Source organism: Ambystoma mexicanum, chromosome 1p, assembly GCF_040938575.1.
Source record: "Ambystoma mexicanum isolate Mex_15411 chromosome 1p, UKY_AmexF1_1, whole genome shotgun sequence".
Classification (NCBI taxonomy): Eukaryota; Metazoa; Chordata; class Amphibia; order Caudata; family Ambystomatidae; genus Ambystoma; species Ambystoma mexicanum.
Window position 1 is genome coordinate 605,226,759 of NC_090921.1, and position 18,135 is coordinate 605,244,893.

An 18,135-nucleotide genomic window follows, 5' to 3' on the forward strand; every position below is an offset into this window, starting at 1 on the left:
TCCATGGTGTCCAACATGATTTTATTATATTCATGAACAAGTGTGTTGGGGTCTAGATTGTCTGGCAGTGCATTAAGAGTTGGGAGGATGGCTGGAATTATTTTTTCCACTGTTATATTTTTCTTATTTCTTGTTAGGCATGGTGGTGCTAGTGGCATGGCTATAATGGGTGGTCTGGAGGTCAATATATTAAAGGCGATCAGGTCAGTCCAAGGTAGAGGAGAGATGGATGAGATGACCGCCTAGCAGTTAGCATTGACAACCTAGTCGAAGGTTCTTCGCTTCAAGTGGGTGGCAGAGTTAACTTTATGGGATAGTCCTAAGGAGGTGATGGTATTAGCTATTGTTAGTGCATGTGAGTCTGTAGGGTCATTGAGACTGAGGTTAAAGTCACCTAGTAATAGCATTTGTGATGTGCATTTGGCATTACTGGTTATTAGGCTATGTAGATCATCTTCAAAGGTCCCTAGAGGGCCAGGAGGTCTGTAGACTAAGTGGATGGTAAGTGATTGGGTGTTATTTATAGGGAGTTTGGCGGTGAGGGATTCACACGATTGCTGTTTGGGTGGTGACTAACCGTAGGGCTAGTTTTTCTTTGGATATGATGGCGATACCGCCGCCGCGGGTGGTGCCCTCACGGTCCTGCCTAGATATAGTATAGCCATCTGAGATGGCCAGCATAAGAGATGGTCCTGCCGCATTGTGTAGCCATGTTTCGGTTAAGGCGATTAAGTCTAATTTGGCTTCAGTGAAAAGATCTGCTATGTCAAGAGCATGGGCGACTAGAGATCTTGTGTTGAGGAGTGCTCCTTTGTACGAATGAGCATCAATTTCTATGCTGAGATTCGTAGAAATAGAAGGTTTTGTCTTAGTTCTAGGAGTAGCAGTTACTTTAGTGGCTAGGGAGGTGGTCTGGCGATAGGGGGCCCTATGTTCTCTGCTATGGTAGCCTTTGGTTTCATATTTGGCGGTGGAAAGAAGTCTTCTAGGCGGCTCATGCAGTTTAGAGAGTCTAGCGCGAAGTTTGTTGTTTCTATCGGTGATGGGGCAGGGTAGTGAGGCGTAGGTGACTAGTCCTGGCCTGCAGTAGTGTTTAGCGCAGGCGGGGTCAGAAGGATGAGTAGCTAGGTCTGGTGCATTGGGAGCTGTCTCTAAAGGGGGGGCCCTGTTGTGGATATCCTGGCTGAGAATGTCCGGTGACAAGGATATGGCCATTGCGCAGACGGTGATTATTATGCGTAGCATCTTCTGCGGGGCAGACTAGGTGTACTGGTGCAGGCAATGGACAGGCAGTAGGGGTCCTTTCCAGGTTAGGTTGGTGGGGTCTAGTTAGATCAGGTGGTGTAGGGAGGACCTAAATGGTAGATTACAAGTGGATAAAGTTCTAGGTACCGTCTCTGGGCACTTTAGCACTATGGCTGAGGATTTTGAGGACTTAGGTTTGTGCACAGCAAAATGTGTAATATACACCTAAGTAAATAGTACCAACGTAATTGTAATCAGGGTGAGTGCACATGATCATATGCAACTTCTTAGGTGCACCACTGCATGCATCAGAAATACAAACAATACGGTGGGAGGTCAATAAGTGTAGTAGCTTGGCAGATCAGCAGAATGTCTGTGAGTGTGTAATGCTCACGTTTACAAGCAGGCGTTTGCCGTATCCAAATATATGGGCACATCAAACATGATTATGTGCAGAGGGTAAGTATACATCAACATTAGGCAGTAGTGGGAAGGCAGTATTTCGCGACAGGCTAGGTGAACAGTTGCGGTCTCGGTAGGTAGTTGTGCAGCCTACTGTGCTATAACGATATTGTGCAGCACTGATGCGGGTGGGTGTAAAAGGCTGTGTTAAGAGGCGGAGAATACGTGGTGAGAGCACAGTGACTAGACGAGGCACTCATCGGAACGGGCATGAATACACGTCAATACAGGTAGTTACATAGCACGAGTAGATAGAACAATATAAAGCATGAAAGAGTAGCGGTGCAGCCCTTTTTACAGTTTTAAAGAGTGGATATCAGTATGTCATCTGTGGCCCAGAAAAAATCAGTTTCAGCCTTGGGCTACCTGCGTATGCCTGCGAGATATGCCAGGGGTTTTTGCAGAAGACTTTGAAAGACTGTAACAGCCAGTTCATATGTTGGCTGAACGAGGGCAATGGGTTCGGCCCGGGAGAGCCAGTCTTCGGTGAGAGCAGAGGCGGCCTCTGAGCAGCGCCGAGCGGCGTCGGCGGAGCCCCCCAATAAGAAGCAATGGACAGAGTTGCCTACGTCTGATGTGGGGAGAGGTAGCAAGTCTTTTACGTCCAGGTTGCATCATTCGAAGGGGGCGAGTGATTCTTCACTATCCAAATCAGATTGGCTTGACAAGTCCAAGGGGTCTTGTGGGAGGCCCGAGAAGTCAAAGGACAGGCGAAGCCGAAGGAGTCTTCCTCGAAGCACTCGTCTAGAGATCATCATATGTCCTCGTCCTACTAGGATTCTTCAAAGCACTGTTCCGGTTCTTCTTCCAAAAAGTCTGTCACTGGTGAAGGCTAAGACCATGGAGGCCGCGGTATCCGACAAGAGCGTCGACTGATTTTCCCTCGTTGACGATAGCGGTACATTCTGCTGTTCCGTCGTCATCGGTGCCATCCACGACTGACTGACAGTGGTCCGCTGCTGTTGTCGACGCAGTTGGATTCGGAAGGCTTGTTGCCGATGGGTGGGCTGTGGCAGTCCGCCAGCTTTGCGCCCATGCTTCCTGTGGACATTCTGCAACAAGAACTAGCTGCGTATTCTCTTTCCTTGGGATGAAAGAGGAACAAGAGACGCTTTTAGATATGTCTGCTCTGGGTCTGCAGAGTGCACATCCGTCAGCGTTGAGAGGGATGGGGGCTGGGCCGCCCCTACCCGCTGGTCATTCCTCAATCCCTGCTGTCCTTGCAGGTATTAAATACACTCCAGTCATTGTTGGGGCAACTGGATGCAAGGCTGCTACCGCCGCAGTCGGTTCTGGTGGTTGGAAGTATGCCTGTGAGGCCCCTAGGAGGTTGCTTCTGGCACGTTTGTCGTTGCCGGTGGAGTTGGGCCGTCCACAAAGTCATCCTGAAGAGGGGGAGTTGCCTGATTCGGACCCGGAGTGTGCACCGTGTGATACCCTGTCGATGAGGGACGATGCCTGGGACACGGATCCTGAGGTGGAACAGCCCAGTAGCCTGGCGCAACCATATCTGCCAAATGATATTGGGGGGGAGGGGCGTTCCATGCCATAATGGCGAAGGCGTGTCAGGAGTTTGTTCTAGCTCCTGAGGAAGAACGTAAGGACAGCTTTCTCTTCGTCCATATGGGAAAGTGACAGAAGGCGGTATTCTCGGTTCCGATTCTCGACCACGTGTGGCAGGAGGGCCTGCACACAATGCCCCACCCGTTTTCTGAGCCTGCGGTGAAGGGTTGTCTAGAAAAGAAATTCAAGGCTCCTGAGTCTACCCCTAGATGTCTCATGTCCCTACCTGCGCCAGAGTTAGTGGTTTCGGCGGCAGCTAGCCGTAAGGCCAGAAGCCAACACAAATGTGTTAAGCTCCCAGACAGTGAAGCCAGGAAGCAGGACGCATTTGGGAAGAAGGTCCTGACGGTGGGGGCTACTACAGTAAAGGCTGCAATTCCTTGGCGATTATGGCCAGATATGATCGGGAGATGTGGAACAGGCTAGCCCCACTGCAACAACGCAAGGAGGCAATGTTGTTGGCTCAAGAGGGGGAGGAGGCCTCCATCCACAGCATCAATATTGCAGTGGACCTGGCGGAGTCAGGGTTTAAGCAAATTAATAATGGTGTGGTGCTCCGACAGCAGGCATGGCTGAAGTGTATGGATTTTCGGCCACAAGTCCAATATAAGGTCATATGCCCTGTCCTATCAGAGAAAAGATAGATGAGGCCCTGAAAGGTATGAAAGAGGATACTGAGACAGCAAAGTCTTTGGGTTCCCTGCAGAGTGGTTGCTCTTTTCGCTCGTTTCTTGCTTTTCTTCGAGCCTCTGGTAATGCCTGGTTTGCCTCCTCCAGAGATGGAAGTTACGGGCGCTCAAGCTACTCGTCTCAAGGCTATCGGTGCTCGGTCCAGTCAGCTCAGAAGAGCAGAGACTTTCAAGCTCAGCGAAAGAAAGGTTCACTGCCTCGGCTGCTAAAGGGAGGCAGTCAAAGTCTCAACAATGCCTGCCATATGGGCAATCTGCTGGGGGGCAGGGTGGCAAACCATGTCGATGAGTGGCAGCTTATAACTTCAGATCGCTGGGTGCTGGATACAGTACGTCTCGACATCCTCCGGTCCCTATTCCACCCTTGTTTGTGGCGCAGCCTCATCTTCCAGTCTTGTGGCAGGAGGTGGTACTCATACTAGCAAAAGGGGCGATCGAACCAGTTCCGGTCGCAGTGCGGGTCCAGGGGCTGTACTCCCAGTACTTTGTTGTGAAAAAGCCCTATGGCAAGTGGAGGCCTATTCTAGATCTTCGGTCACTAAACAGGAATCTGCGATGCCTAAAGTTCCAAGATGCTCACACTTCAGGATGTCATCTGCTCGGTGAACACCGGACGAGTTCCTGGCGTTGTTAGATCTGTAAGAAGCCTACTTTCACATTCCAATGAGGCAGAAACACAGCAAGTTCCTGCGTTTTGTGGTCTGAGAGGATCATTACCAGTTCCGGGTCCTCCCATTTGGCCTGAAGTCATCCCCCAGGACTTTTACGAAGTGTCTGGCTCCGGTGGTTGCCTTCCTCCGCAGGGAAGGGGCATCATGTGTACTCCTACTTGGACGATTGGTTGGTATGGGGTTTGTCGCAGGAGGGCGCAAGGGAGTCTCTCATGGCGACCATGGGCCTGTTGCAACGGCTAGGATTCACTGTCAACTTCCTCAAATCTTATTTAACGCCAGCCAGGGATTTGGTGTTTTTCGGGTGCAGTTTTTTACCCAGGACAATCTGGTAAAACCTTCGAGCGAGAGAGTGGTGCAGTTGCGGTCCAAGGCAGGCGAGTGGGGACGGGGTACAGTGATCTCTATCCGAAGTTGCATGTCGCTGTTGGGGGCCATAGCGTTGTGTATTCCGCTCCTTCCCAATTGCCGCCTGTTCATGAGACCAGTGCAGGAGTTCCTCACAGACAAGTGGCCGCAGAGTCGAGGATTGTGGTCAGACAAGCTGGTGGTCGACGAGGGGTTGGTTGACGCCCTTCGGTGGTGGCCTTGCACGGACAATCTTGTGAGGAGCATGCCCCTGCTGGAGCCAGAGTTTCAATTCAAGATTGCGTCAGATGCTTCCCAGATGGGGTGGGGGAGCGCTCCTCGACAAGTCACAGGTACGGGGCCTATGGTCTCGGGAGGAGACATTGTTGCATATCAATGTTTTCGAGTTGAGGGCGGTGCACTGGGCCCTAAAGTTGTTTCTTCCGCGCATCCGCAGAGCAGTGGTGAGGGTGTTGACGGACAATACCACCACGATGTTCTATTTGAGGAAGCAGGGCGGCACCCATGCCCGAGTCCTGTCAAAGGAGGCGCAGGAGGTTTGGCATTGGTCTCTGGCTTAAGGGATCAATATTGTAGCTTTCCATCTGCCGGGGGTTCTGAATGTTCAGGCGGATGCGCTGCGCAGAGACGCCAGTCAGCCGCATGTTAGGCAGAATCCTGTGCAGTGCCCTTAGGGACCACTACACACAATTAAGACTACAAGTGGCAGTACAAGTTCACCTTTGGTACAAGCCTGTACTACACTTAAAGTGGTAGCAGCCAGTAGCGGAGCAGCCAGACTTATCTCAAGAGTAAATGAGCAGTAGTAGAGATTACACAAAGGACCACAATTACTGTGACTCAAGCAAACACTGACTCAAGGTTTCAGGTAAAAAATATAAGTACATTTATTTTAAACCATCTGTTCACAAAACTCTTTACTTCTATAAATTCAAAACGACACGTAAAATACACTTCACACACCCAATTCCACTTGTTCCAGCAAATTCAAGGTAAGTACATTAGGATTTGACAGACCGGTGTTGCGATACTAACGCGTACCCGCCAATAGAAATGCTCACGAAGTTAAAACACACTTTGTACTTTCAATTTTCAAACGAGGGAAAAGTGGATAAAATCACAGGCAATACTTTTGTCAAGGCAAGAGAAACGGAGGACTCGTTCAAAGATACAGATTAAAGTCAATAGGCCTGTGCCAGAGTCAATGGAGCAGATACTCAGTTGCCAAGGATCACACGAACAGTTCCAGATTCGAGATGCCAAGAGTACTTGGATATTGTCAGATGGAAGGAAAAGTTATGAGAGGGAAGGAAGAAGGAACAAATCTTCGAGGAGGAAAAGGGTTCACCCCGCTTCTGGATGGTCAGACGGAGAGAACGACCAAATGTGCACAGTACCTTATTCTGTTGGAGGAAAGCTGGTGCCACGGCAGTTGTTCCTGGTAGTTCCTGCAGACTCACGGTTCCTGTGGCTGCAGTCGTGGGGACAAGGACAACGTCTGGAGCGATCTGCACTACCCAGGGATGAGGCCAGCAGCAGAGAAAAAGACAACAATGAATAAAGGGTGTGCGCCTTTAAATCAGGAGAGGGCTCTTCTGATGGCTATCCAGACCACTACAGCACAGCAGTGATTTCGACCCAGGCGAGGATTCTCTGACTGAATAAAGGGTGAGCTGGTTGATCCCACCAGGTTCAAGGAAAGAAGACTCCGGACTGGATCTTCTCTTGTCATTGAAGGGTAGATAGCTCAGGACTGCAGCAGGGCTTCACCGGGACTCGGGGTTGCAGCAGCATCTTCTTCTCTGCTTCTCTTCGGTTCTTTGCAGTTCCAGTGGTGACTCTGACTTCTAGCCCAAGAGTCCTGCCTTTTATGCCAAAATCCCCAATTCACACAGCCTGGCTGTCAATCTCTCAGCAGGGGGGTTGTCCAGCCCAGACAACCACCTCAGCCAATCAACACAAAGTGCGACTTGGGTCTCCAAGGAGACCCTGTGCAAGGGGTGACTACACCCCTCCCTCACATTCAGCCCACCTAGACACCCAGTTTCCAAAGGAGGGCTTCTGGTCAGAAGCCCACCAAAGGTCAGCGAACAAAGAAGGCAAAACTGGTTTGCCGCGCAAACAAAGACCCAAGAAGGATGTTAACAAAAAGAAAAGGCGATAAACCCAACCAGAGCCAAAATAAAAAGTATTTGGGCAAGCGGGTTTAAAGTTCGGCGCTACTAAAATAGCCTAAAACGTTACCACGTTATGTAATATAACTGCGGTAGGAAAATTAGGGTAGGTACCACTGCCACCAGCCAAGTCTTAATGTTAAGGGAGCGAAACAAAGGGCTAAGAATGAACCCTTTCCAATACTCCATAGAAGATGTGGTGTACTGGATCCGTGATAAAAGGGACTATGTAAAGTTAATTGCAACTTTACCCTTTTCTGGGAGACAGTAGTCAGCCCCAGAAAATGGAGTCGGTGGGAAGTCTGAGACAACCCTGTGTCACTGCACTGAAGGTGCTGTGTAACACACAGAGTGGGGCTACTGAAGTGGTGTTCTCCAGAGTCCACAATCACAAAAACAGTTGGAATACACATGCAAAACACAGGTAAGAGTGGGGGAAAAGCTCACACACTTACCAGGTGGAAATAATAAACTCCAGAAATCCAGCAAAGCTGCTGGGGGGACTCGCTAGGTAAGGGAAATTAGCCATAGAATGAGAATTCTCCCTAACACTGCACGAGTGGCGGCAGAGCACGCAGCAGGTGGCAAGATTCTTCCGGCGATGGGGGTCTCCCCTGATAGACTTGTTTGATACAATGAAAAACAAACAGTGTCTGGAGTTTGCCACCAGAAGGGCTCATCCAGAGTCAATGGGGGACACGTTCTCGTTCCTGTGGATGGACCTCTTCACATATGCGTTTACACTGATTTGGAGGACCATCCAGTGGGTGTGGAAGTACCAGTGCATGGTGATTTTGGTAGCCCCGTTCTGGCCCAGGCAGAAGTGGTTTTCAGAACTCCATCTAGCGGTGGAAGAGCCGTTTCGTCTAGGAGCGGACCCAGATCTCCTGTCTCAGGATGACGGCAGTGTGTGGCATCACTATCCGGCATCTCTCAGCCTAGCAGCGTGGCTCCCGACCACTCAGAGTTCGGTCGTCTAGGTATCTCTTGGGAGTGTTGCTGGATCTTGGATACAGCAAGGGCCCCTTCTAACAATGTCTTGTATGGTCATAAATGGGTGAGATTCTGTGCTTGGTGTGAGGTTCACCCTGAGATGCAGCCATTGGAAGTCTCTCCGGCCCACGTTCTCCCGTACTTGTTACATCTTGCGCAAGGTGGCCTGGCGTTGTCATCCTTCAAGGTGCATTTGGCGACGATTTCTAGGTTCACGATAAGGCACCATGCTGCTCTTCTTTTTAGTGATCGCTTGGTAAAACATTTTCTGAAGGGACTGTTTCAGACATTTCCCCCAGAGAAACGGTTTGCACCGGTGTGGAGCCTCAATGTAGTTCTCTCTGCTCTGATGAAACCTCCATTTGAACCAATATCGATGGCTTCTTTGAAGTTTCTCTCGTGGAAGGTGGCATTTCTAGTGGCGATTACCTCAGCCAGACGGGTGTCTGAATTGCAGGCACTGGTCATTGACCCGCCTTATCTGAGATTTGAGGGGCAAGGTTCTCCTGGCTACTAACCCGCACTTTATCCCGAAAGTGCCATCAGCATTTCACAAACTTGCCTCTATTGCCTTACCCTCATTATTTGCTAATGCATCAACTCCGGCAGAAAAGGCCCTTTTATTCTCTGGACGTTAATAGGGCAGTGAAATTTTATCTGAACCGTACACAAGACTTCCGGAAGTCGAAGCAGCTGTTTGTGGCATTTGGTCCCTCCAACAAGGGGCAGTCTATTTCCAAGCAAGGACTTTCCCGTTGGGTCTAGTCTACAATTTCGTTTTGTCACGCAAAAGCTGGCAAGTCTTTGAGGGGCACTCATGAAGGCTCATTCTACACGGTCCACAGCGCCATCGGCGGTGCTATGGTCTGGTACACCGCTTGTGGACATTTGCCAGGCGGCTTCCTGGGCGGTGCTGCATACCTTCACCCAGCACTACTGTCTGGGGCAGCAACATGTGGAAGATGTGCAGGTGGGATGGGGCGGTCCTCCAACGCCTCTTTCAGGAAGGTAGGCCCTTCAGCATCGCTGGTTACTATTTTACTCTGTCACCTGCTGGTTTTGTATTCTCATGCATGATATGTGATATTGGTTGGTTTGCCTATGATACACCACTGCACATTGGTCATACTGCTATGTAATCTATTCACAGCATGTGAATCCATGAAAGATCCAATGCCGCAGAAGGGAGTAGATTCTTACCTGTAACTCCATTTCTCCAGCGTTGGTATCTTTCATGGAATCACATGTGCCCGCTGGCAGCCCCTGCAGGTAAACTTTGGTTTGGGTTCCCTCTACTTTGGAGGTTACAATCTGAAGGGTAGCCCCGGGGGCTGAGCGATTTGTATCAGACGTCCTATTGGCATGGCCTAAAGCACCCAAAAAGAACATCGATAGGCGAGTGTCGATGTTTTCCATAGGAAAACGCTAAGTTGAAGTTACAGAGGTTCCCTGCCTGACGGGAAATATACACAGCATGTGAATCCATGAAAGATGGCCAATGCTGGAGAAATGGAGTTACAGATAAGAAACTACTCCCATATGTCTTTAGGAATGTATTTTTTGCATTGCTTAACAATTACCCAAAATATACTTTCCTTTTTGTTTCAGCTAATATTTCGGAATCACTGGCAGAGTCTGCTGCAGCTTATACCAAGGCAACAGCAAGGAAATGTTTACTGGAAAAGGTGGAGGTGATAACCGGGGAAGAAGCTGAGAGCAATGTTTTACAGGTGAGAAAAAGCATTAAGATTATTTCTTCATCACTGACATTTTTGGGTTTCATTTTAGATTTTTTTTTTTGTCTTTAATAAACTATACTCTGCACAGTTGGTAATTGTTGGGAAAGATTGCTCTTTACTGCACCTTTCCTTCCATTTTAATGGACCCCCAAAGTGTTTATTTTTGATCTTGCCCTGTACTTTTTACTTTGCAGAGAAGCCTTAAACTTCACTACACTGTCTTGTGCTCATCTGTTATGGGAAACTGGCATGTCCTTAAGTCTGTCAGTACTGGGAAACATTGTTTCCCTAAGTCTTGTGTTCGGGTGAATTCTCAGAAATGTGCTAATTCCTCTTTACCTTAGAGACCCCCAGCAACTTTGCTGGATTTTGAGGACTTGAATTTTTAACCTGGAGAGAGTGAGACCCTTTGTACCCACTCTCTCATGTATTTTTGTTGTGATTTCAACATTGTTTCTTTTGATTGTAGCGTCTGACAAACTCCATAGGCATAATCGTTTACATTGTGTCACACAGCACCTTCAGTGCAGTGGCACAGGGAAGTCTGCCAGATTTCCCCCAGGTTTAAATACCTTTTCTTGGATAAACTACTGTTTCCAAGAGCAGTAAAGTGAAATTAACTTTACTTCTATTTGTAACTTTCTAGACCCAGCACACACTATCTTACAATAGGGTGCTGGAGGGGTTACTTAGTATCCCCTTTGTCTAGTTTCTCTTGTAACATTTTTATGTTACTCTTTCCTTGATGAATGGCTGGTGGAAGTGGTTTACTTTTAACTACCGTGGTGCGCTTTTACTGCGGGCTGCGTTTGCAGCTGCAGTAAAGCACCCAAGGGTGCCATTTTTTTTAAAATCGAACTGGTCGTCTTTTTTCGCCATTTCTTTGTGGAAAGGTCCTTCTTGAGATTTACACTGCGTGCCAAACCAGGTTTGGTCTCTTTGTTTGTTTTGTCTTTGGCAGAGTTCACGTGTGAAGCCAACCTCTGGCCCCAGGGTGTCTGGCAGGGGCAGGAAGCGAGGAGGTGCCTGAAACTCCCTGTGCTTAGTCTCCTAGGAGACACGAATGCACTTATAGGTGATTGGCCGGCCTGCTGTTTGGCAGCTAGGCTAGAATGAATGGGAGAAACCTGCATAAAAGGCGAGTCTTTTTGGCTTGGAAGAGACACCTGCTGCAACTCCTGGACCGTTGCTATGCCCGGTGAAGCCCTGCTGCTGTGCTGAAGCTCCGAATTCGTCTCCACTAGAGAAGCCCTGCAAGGATGACTTCTCCCCTTGAATTGGTCGGACCAATCAACTCCAAAGTAAGCCACCTGAACATCCTCTCGAAGCTGGTTGTATTTCCACTGCAGTCGCTGCTGGAACCGAAGAGCCAGGGAGAGGAACACCAGATCTTGTGCGTTGCTTTTAAATTGGCCAAAAGCTCCAGGAAGATCCTCCAGACTCCCAAGAAGCAGGACTGACCAAGCCTGAGCCACCTCAACAGTGTTGGACCCCAGATGCAAGGAAAGCCCATCTCAACTGCCAAGAGTCCACAGTGGCGCCATTTGCTGAGACGCGAGGATCTGAAAGTGTGAAGTGCCACTGACAAAGTTGGTCCTTTTCTGTCGCTGACAGTCCCATTGCAGTGCAGGAGTCCTCCAGACGTCCTCCCTCTTGTCCCCCACGACTGAGGCCCAGGAACACAAGATCTGCAGAGCTGCACATAAACGGAAGCCAGCTGGAACAGTTTTTCTTCTAACCAAAGGTACTGGAAAGTCTAAGAACTTACCTCTTGTTGTGTAACCTCACTTGTTCTCAGTGGAGACTTGTCTTGGTTGCTTCTGTAGAGTTTCTAAAAACTTGCCTTACAGGCCTAATCGGCTTGTGGCCATACTTTGATTTCTTCTTTTCTACAAAGACTTCTAAAACATTGTGCAAGACTTTTACCCACCTGCAAGAATTGCTTTTTCGAAGGGATTGTGTCCTCCGACGTATTCCTCATCTTAAATATCTCCTTCCAGCTCTGCTGGCCTCGGAACATTTTTTCTCTAGAGGGCGCTGTGCGTCGACGTCCTCCGAGTCGATGTCCCTCGACAGCCGCCGTATCGACATCGACGTCATCCTGCCTATAAAGGCCGTGCGCAGCGTCCGTTGCTCAGTTCCGTTTTTCCGCGCTTACTCAGTGCCTCGGAATACCATTGCTCAGTTCTTAGTCAGATTAATCCTATTTACCTCGAGTTACTCGATCTGTACTCGATGGCTTCCTCATCGGAACCGACAACTCCTCGATCCGGCTTCAAGAAATGTCGAGATTGTGGGAAAAAGATGTCGTTGACCGATTCAGACAGAGTTTGTCTGTGGTGTTTGGGAGCTGAACACCATTGTTCGGAATGCGAGGACTGTATGTCCATGACAGCTAAGGCCCTGAAGGAGCGTAGGGGGAAGCTGGAGAAAGGTAAGACTTTTAAAGCTTCTTCTTCGTCGACGAAGTCGAGACATTCGTCTCCTCGTCACCATTCGCGCTCCAGGTCTCGGAGTGGGTCTCATCACTCCTCGAGATCGAAGCACTCGAAGAGGAGACGTCGAAGATCCTCTTCTCCGTCTTCCTCTTCCTCTGTTTCGCCAAAAAGAATCCCTTGCCCCACGAAACATGGTTCCCGGGCTGAATGGGAGGAATTCCGAAAAAATATGATGAGCGTCTTCGAAAAAGCTGCCTCGACCCCCTCGAAGACTGCCGAGAGCTATGCTCTGGTCGAAAGACCCGAAGGTCAAAAACGCCGCGAGTCGCAGTACCCGGCGAAGGAAACCTCTCGAGAGCGTCTCGAACCCTCGAGTAGGACTATGACCTCCAAACCTTGCTCGAAGGTTCCGTCGACGAGGGTTCCGTCGATGTCTTCGACGCCGTTGTCAAAGGGACCTTCGACACACAGGTCTGTCGACTCGACGCCAGCCTCGACACCGGCGTCGATGCCAAGAAAAGTCACGGTTACCACACATCCAGTGACTATCCCCAGGTCCTCGACGTCGATGGCGTCGAGATTGTCGAGTAGAATTCCAATTCTGTCGAGGTCTTCGAGGCCTCCGCCTTTGTTTTCGACGCCACGCTCGAAGCCTTCGGCGTCGACGACATCGACGTTTTCGAGGCCGATAATGACAAGTTCGGCACCCTCTGCCTTGGAAATCGGATTTACTCCCTTTATGAGTTCAGAACAACTGAGAACTAAGTCCTCAATTTTGGAAGAGGGTGAATTGTCTGAACAGGAAGACACATTTGAGTTACAGGGACCTGTAACCCCAATTAGTGAGGAATTTTCCTCTGAAGAGCGCAGGTTAAAGGATCTTCATGATTCCTTACATGAGGCAAGTGGGTTAGACACTTCCCCTGAGGTGGAGTTTGCTAAGCCAGTTTTTGTCTAAACACCCATCCCCAGAAAGTCTGGTCGTACAGGCAGCATCCTCTACCGATGTCAAGACTGCTTATCCTACCGTCCCACAGGACAGGGACGATAAAAAATATGATGCTATGGCAAAGAAAGTCTTTTCAGCATGTAGCATGACGTTAAAATCTGTTAATGCTACTTGCACCCTTGCTAGGTTCAGCCATACACTTTGGGAGTGTGCTTCTACAGCGGCGGACTGCATCCCGGAGGGAGAAGAAAGGAATGCGTTCCTGAATATTATACAGGACGGTAAAGACGCTATGTGCGAATCCCTCCAGACGGGCATTGATTCCGCTGACAGTATCAGCAGAGCAATGGCGGCAAGTACATCAACCAGGAGATTCGCTTGGTTGAGAAAGTCTGGTTTTGCCCCAGATGTGCAAGCCAGGCTTTTGAACATGCCATTCGATGGCTCTTCTTTGTTCGGGAAAAAGATGGATGACAGTTTAGAGAAACTGCAAACTTCAAAAGCAGCAGGAAAATCCCTAGGAGCTGCAATCCGTCAGACTCCTTTTCGTCCCTCAGGAACCTCTGCGAGGGGCAAGTCCTTTCGCTTCTACTCCGCATTCGGAAGAGGTAGAGGACGACCGGCTCAAAGGGATCAAAGAAGAACTACCCGAGGTGGACGGGGTAGATATTCAAAAGCCACAGCAACATCGGGTACCTCTTTACCATCGGCATCTGCATCAGCCGCCCCAAAACCACTCTGAGGACTTCCCTCACAGGACACCTGTAGGAGGCAGTTTGACTCAACATCTGGCGGTATGGCAGGCTATCACGTCAGATGCTTGGGCATTGGAAACAGTTGCCCAAGGTTACTGCCTGCCCCTACGTATACCTCAGTCATCCACCGGGGATCAGCTCTCAGAAAACTCCAGATCCGCTCCTCTTGCAGGAAATTTGGGACCTGCTAGAGAAAGGTGCCTTAGAACCGGTACCTGTAGCGGAGAGGAACAAGGGCTGGTACTCCCCTTACTTTCTCATTCCAAAGAAAGACAGAGGACTGAGACCCATCTTGGACTTGCGAGAACTGAACAAATTCCTCAGAAAAGACAAATTCAAGATGGTCACTCTTTCTCAGATCCTCCAGGCCCTTCAGTTCCAGGACTGGTTGGTATCTCTGGACCTTCAGGACGCTTATTTCCATGTGCCTATCCATCTCAAACACAGGAAATACCTGAGGTTCGCAATTGGCAACTCTCACTATCAATTTCGAGTGCTGCCATTTGGGCTGACCTCCGCCCCGAGGGTCTTCACCAAGTTAATGTCGGTAGTGGCTGCAAGTCTAAGGAGGGAAGGGATTCACGTCTACCCCTACCTGGACGATTGGTTGATCAGGGCTGTTTCTCCGGAACAAGCTCAGATCCAGCTAAATCACGTGTGCCACTTCCTTCACAGACTGGGCTTCTCCCTCAATTTAAAGAAGTCACAAATGATACCATTGCAGAGACTCCAGTTCATAGGAGCGATCCTTGACACTTCCCTGGGAAAAGCCTCGCCACCAGAGGTGAGGGCTCAAGATATTCTACAGATGGTTACCAAGTTCTAGCATGCCCAACGTCTCCCAGCCTTCGACTTTTTGAGGTTGCTAGGCCTCATGGCATCCTGCATTCTCCTAGTGCCAGAGGCTCGCCTGAGAATGAGATCCCTCCAGTGGGCACTGAGGACTCAGTGGTCACAATTCTCAGGGAGAATGACAGATCTTCTTCAGGTTCCCGGCAGGGTGGCTCGAGACCTTCAGTGGTGGGCCTGTCAGGAGAACATTCTGAAAGGAGAACAGTTTTGGCAACCCTGGCCGGAGATAACAGTAGTCACGGATGCCTCACTCACGGGGTGGGGAGCCCACGCCAACGACTTGACCATCAGCGGTCGTTGGTCTCCATCGGAGTCCAGACTACACATCAACCTGTTAGAGCTGAAAGCCATCAGACTTGCGCTGAAGGCGTTCCTGCCAGCTGTACAAGGGAAGAACGTCCTGATAATGACGGACAACACGGTGGCCATGCATTACCTCAACAAAAGAGGAGGCGTAGGATCACTACCCCTGTGCAGAGAGGCGATGCAGCTCTGGTTTTGGGCAATCCAAGAAGGAATCTCTCTATCGGCAGTCCACCTAGCCGGAGAGAAGAACTTGACAGCGGACGCTCTGAGCAGGCAGAACACAGTCTCCCACGAGTGGGAGCTAGCTCAGGAAGTCCTTCAAGAGATCTTCGCCCTTTGGGGAACCCCTCAGGTAGATCTGTTCGCCACCAGCCTAAACAGGAAATGCGACCTGTTCTGCTCAAGGGAATTTCCCCCAAGAGGAGCTCTGGGAGACGCGTTCATAGTGGACTGGGAGTTTCCGCTTCTGTACGCGTTCCCACCGGTCCCTGTCATTCCTCAAATGGTCAGGAGGTTGAGAAGGTTCCGGCGAACCATGATCCTAATTGCCCCGGATTGGGCCAGGAGAACGTGGTACCCGGACCTTCTAGACTTGTCCATCTGCCCTCCAATTCGACTTCCACTCAGAGAGAACCTACTCTCACAGAAGGGAGGTCAGGTTCTCCATCCAGACATCAAAACCCTCAACCTTCACTCTTGGCTTCTGAAAGGCTGAGGTACAAGGATTGGGACCTCCCTGATGATGTTATGGAGGTGTTGCTTTCGGCAAGGAGGCCAGCAACAAAGTCTTTATACCGCTGCCGTTGGAACAGATTTTGCAGATGGTGTAGAGAACAGAATATCGACCCTTTTTCATGTGGTACACCAATGGTTTTGTCCTTCCTACTATATTTGGCAAATTCAGGCCTTCAAGCTGGCACCATTAAGGGCTATCTCGCAGCGCTATCCATCTTTAAGCGTACTGCGGAAGAACCATCCTATTTCAAATTACCCTTGGTAATACAGTTTCTAAAAGGGTTAACCAATGTTTATCCCCCAAGACCATTCCAAGTTCCCCTATGGGATTTAAACTTAGTACTAACTTTCCTGATGGGTACACCTTTCGAACCTCTCCATTCTTGTTCGTTAAGATTCCTTACCCTTAAAACTGTTTTATTAATCGCACTTACATCTGCTAGAAGGGTGAGCGAATTACAAGCTCTTTCTTGTAAACCCCCTCATACTATATTTCACAAAGACAAAGTTGTCCTGCAAGTGAAGCCTAATTTCCTCCCAAAGGTGGTTGCTGAATTCCATATCACTCAGAAGATTACCCTACCATCTTTCTATCCTCCTCCTCCTCACCCGGGGAAAGAGGAAGAGAGGTTACACAGGCTAGACCCTAGGAGGGCTTTAAGTTTTTACATTAGTAGACTAGCCAGGATAAGACGGGCAGACCAGCTGTTTGTAGGTTGCACAGGTCACAAGCTGGGGTTACCAATAACTAAGCAGACAATTTCCAGATGGATCATTCTAGCCATTCTGGAATGTTATAAACTAGCAGGGAAAGAGCCCCCTCAAAACCTTAGGGCTCATTCGACCAGAGGTATTGCAGCTTCATCGGCCCTCAAAAGAGGCGTGCCGGTTAAAGACATATGTGCGGCCGCTACATGGTCGTCTGTCCATACCTTTACACGTTTTTACAATCTGGATTCCTCCTCCAGTCAAGAGACTAGGTTTGGAAGGGCTGTACTGCATTCTATTCATCAATAGAAGACAGCGTGAAGTCAGTACTCCCTCCTCCGATAATAGAATACTGCTATGGGAGCCTATCTAAGATGAGGAATACGTCGGAGGACACAATCCCTTCGAAGAACAAGTTACTTCTTACCTTGTAACGTTCTTTCGACGGGATGTTCCTCTGACGTATTCCTCATCGACCCTCCCATCCATCCCCGCAGTTCTACTTCCCTTGTTGTTGCAGCTTACGCTCCTTCAGGGTGATTAGTTAGTCCAGAAAGTATTATTGTGGGCTACAAAACGGAACTGAGCAACGGACGCTGCGCGCGGCCTTTATAGGCAGGATGACGTTGATACGGCGGCTGTCGAGGGACATCGACTCGGAGGACGTCGACGCGCAGCGCCCTCTAGAGAAAAAATTTTCCGAGGCCAGCAGAGCTGGAAGGAGATATCTAAGATGAGGAATACGTCGGAGGAACATCCCGTCGAAAGAACGTTACAAGGTAAGAAGTAACTTGTTCATCTCACCTAAACATTTGTACAATTGACTTTGGCCTGGCCTGGCTCCCTGAAGGACTCTACTTCCCTCTGACTCTCCGACTGTGTTTTTGTCTTCTTTCCAGGAAGGGGTTAACTTGCTTTGCATTGGGGGGGGTTACCAAAAGTACTTAGCTGCTTCAGAATATTTGTGAGATCTCTTGTTTTGTTCTTATAACCTTTCTTTTTTTGACACACTCCTTATTGCTCTAAATGCAACATTGATATATTAATGTCTATTGTCCTAGCTATTTAAGTCACCTGAGGGTGTAGGAAGGGCATGTGTGCCATCCCAAATGGGTACTTGCTGATTTAGAGAAACTAAGAGTGTGTATTCTGGAGTGTATTTGTGTGTTACTATTACATTGCCTCTTCTGAAGAAGGCTTTCTCATACTGACAAATTAATAATTGTTTAATCAAGAAACCTTGTGTGTAAGTGTTTATTTGAATACTTGTCACTGTGAATATCTGTGTAACTCCCCTACTGCTGAAACCGACCCCTCTTGAGATGAGCTTTGCTGCTGAACACGTTACCAACCTGTGTAGTACAGACTTATACCAAAGGTTGGGTTCCTATTGCCAGGAGGTCAGGGTTGTTGTAGTGCACCCAAAGGGTACTGCATACAATCTTGCATAACATCTGGTTACTTGGTTACTACTTTTAGTAACATGT

The 18,135-nt window shown here is 49.1% G+C and overlaps 1 protein-coding gene across 7 annotated transcripts in view; it reads left to right on the forward strand.

Annotated features, from left to right (window-relative positions):
• RANBP3 (RAN binding protein 3) overlaps nucleotides 1–18,135 on the forward strand; it is a 1,483,781-nt gene that overhangs the window by 984,354 nt on the left and 481,292 nt on the right. For all 7 annotated transcript variants that reach the window (XR_011303967.1, XM_069649581.1, XM_069649583.1 and 4 more), the window contains one exon: nucleotides 9,775–9,896. Coding sequence is in view for 6 of the 7 variants with exons in the window: in XM_069649581.1 (XP_069505682.1) it covers nucleotides 9,775–9,896 (122 nt within the window). In the remaining variant the exon portion in view is untranslated. The remainder of the gene's footprint in view (nucleotides 1–9,774; nucleotides 9,897–18,135) is intronic.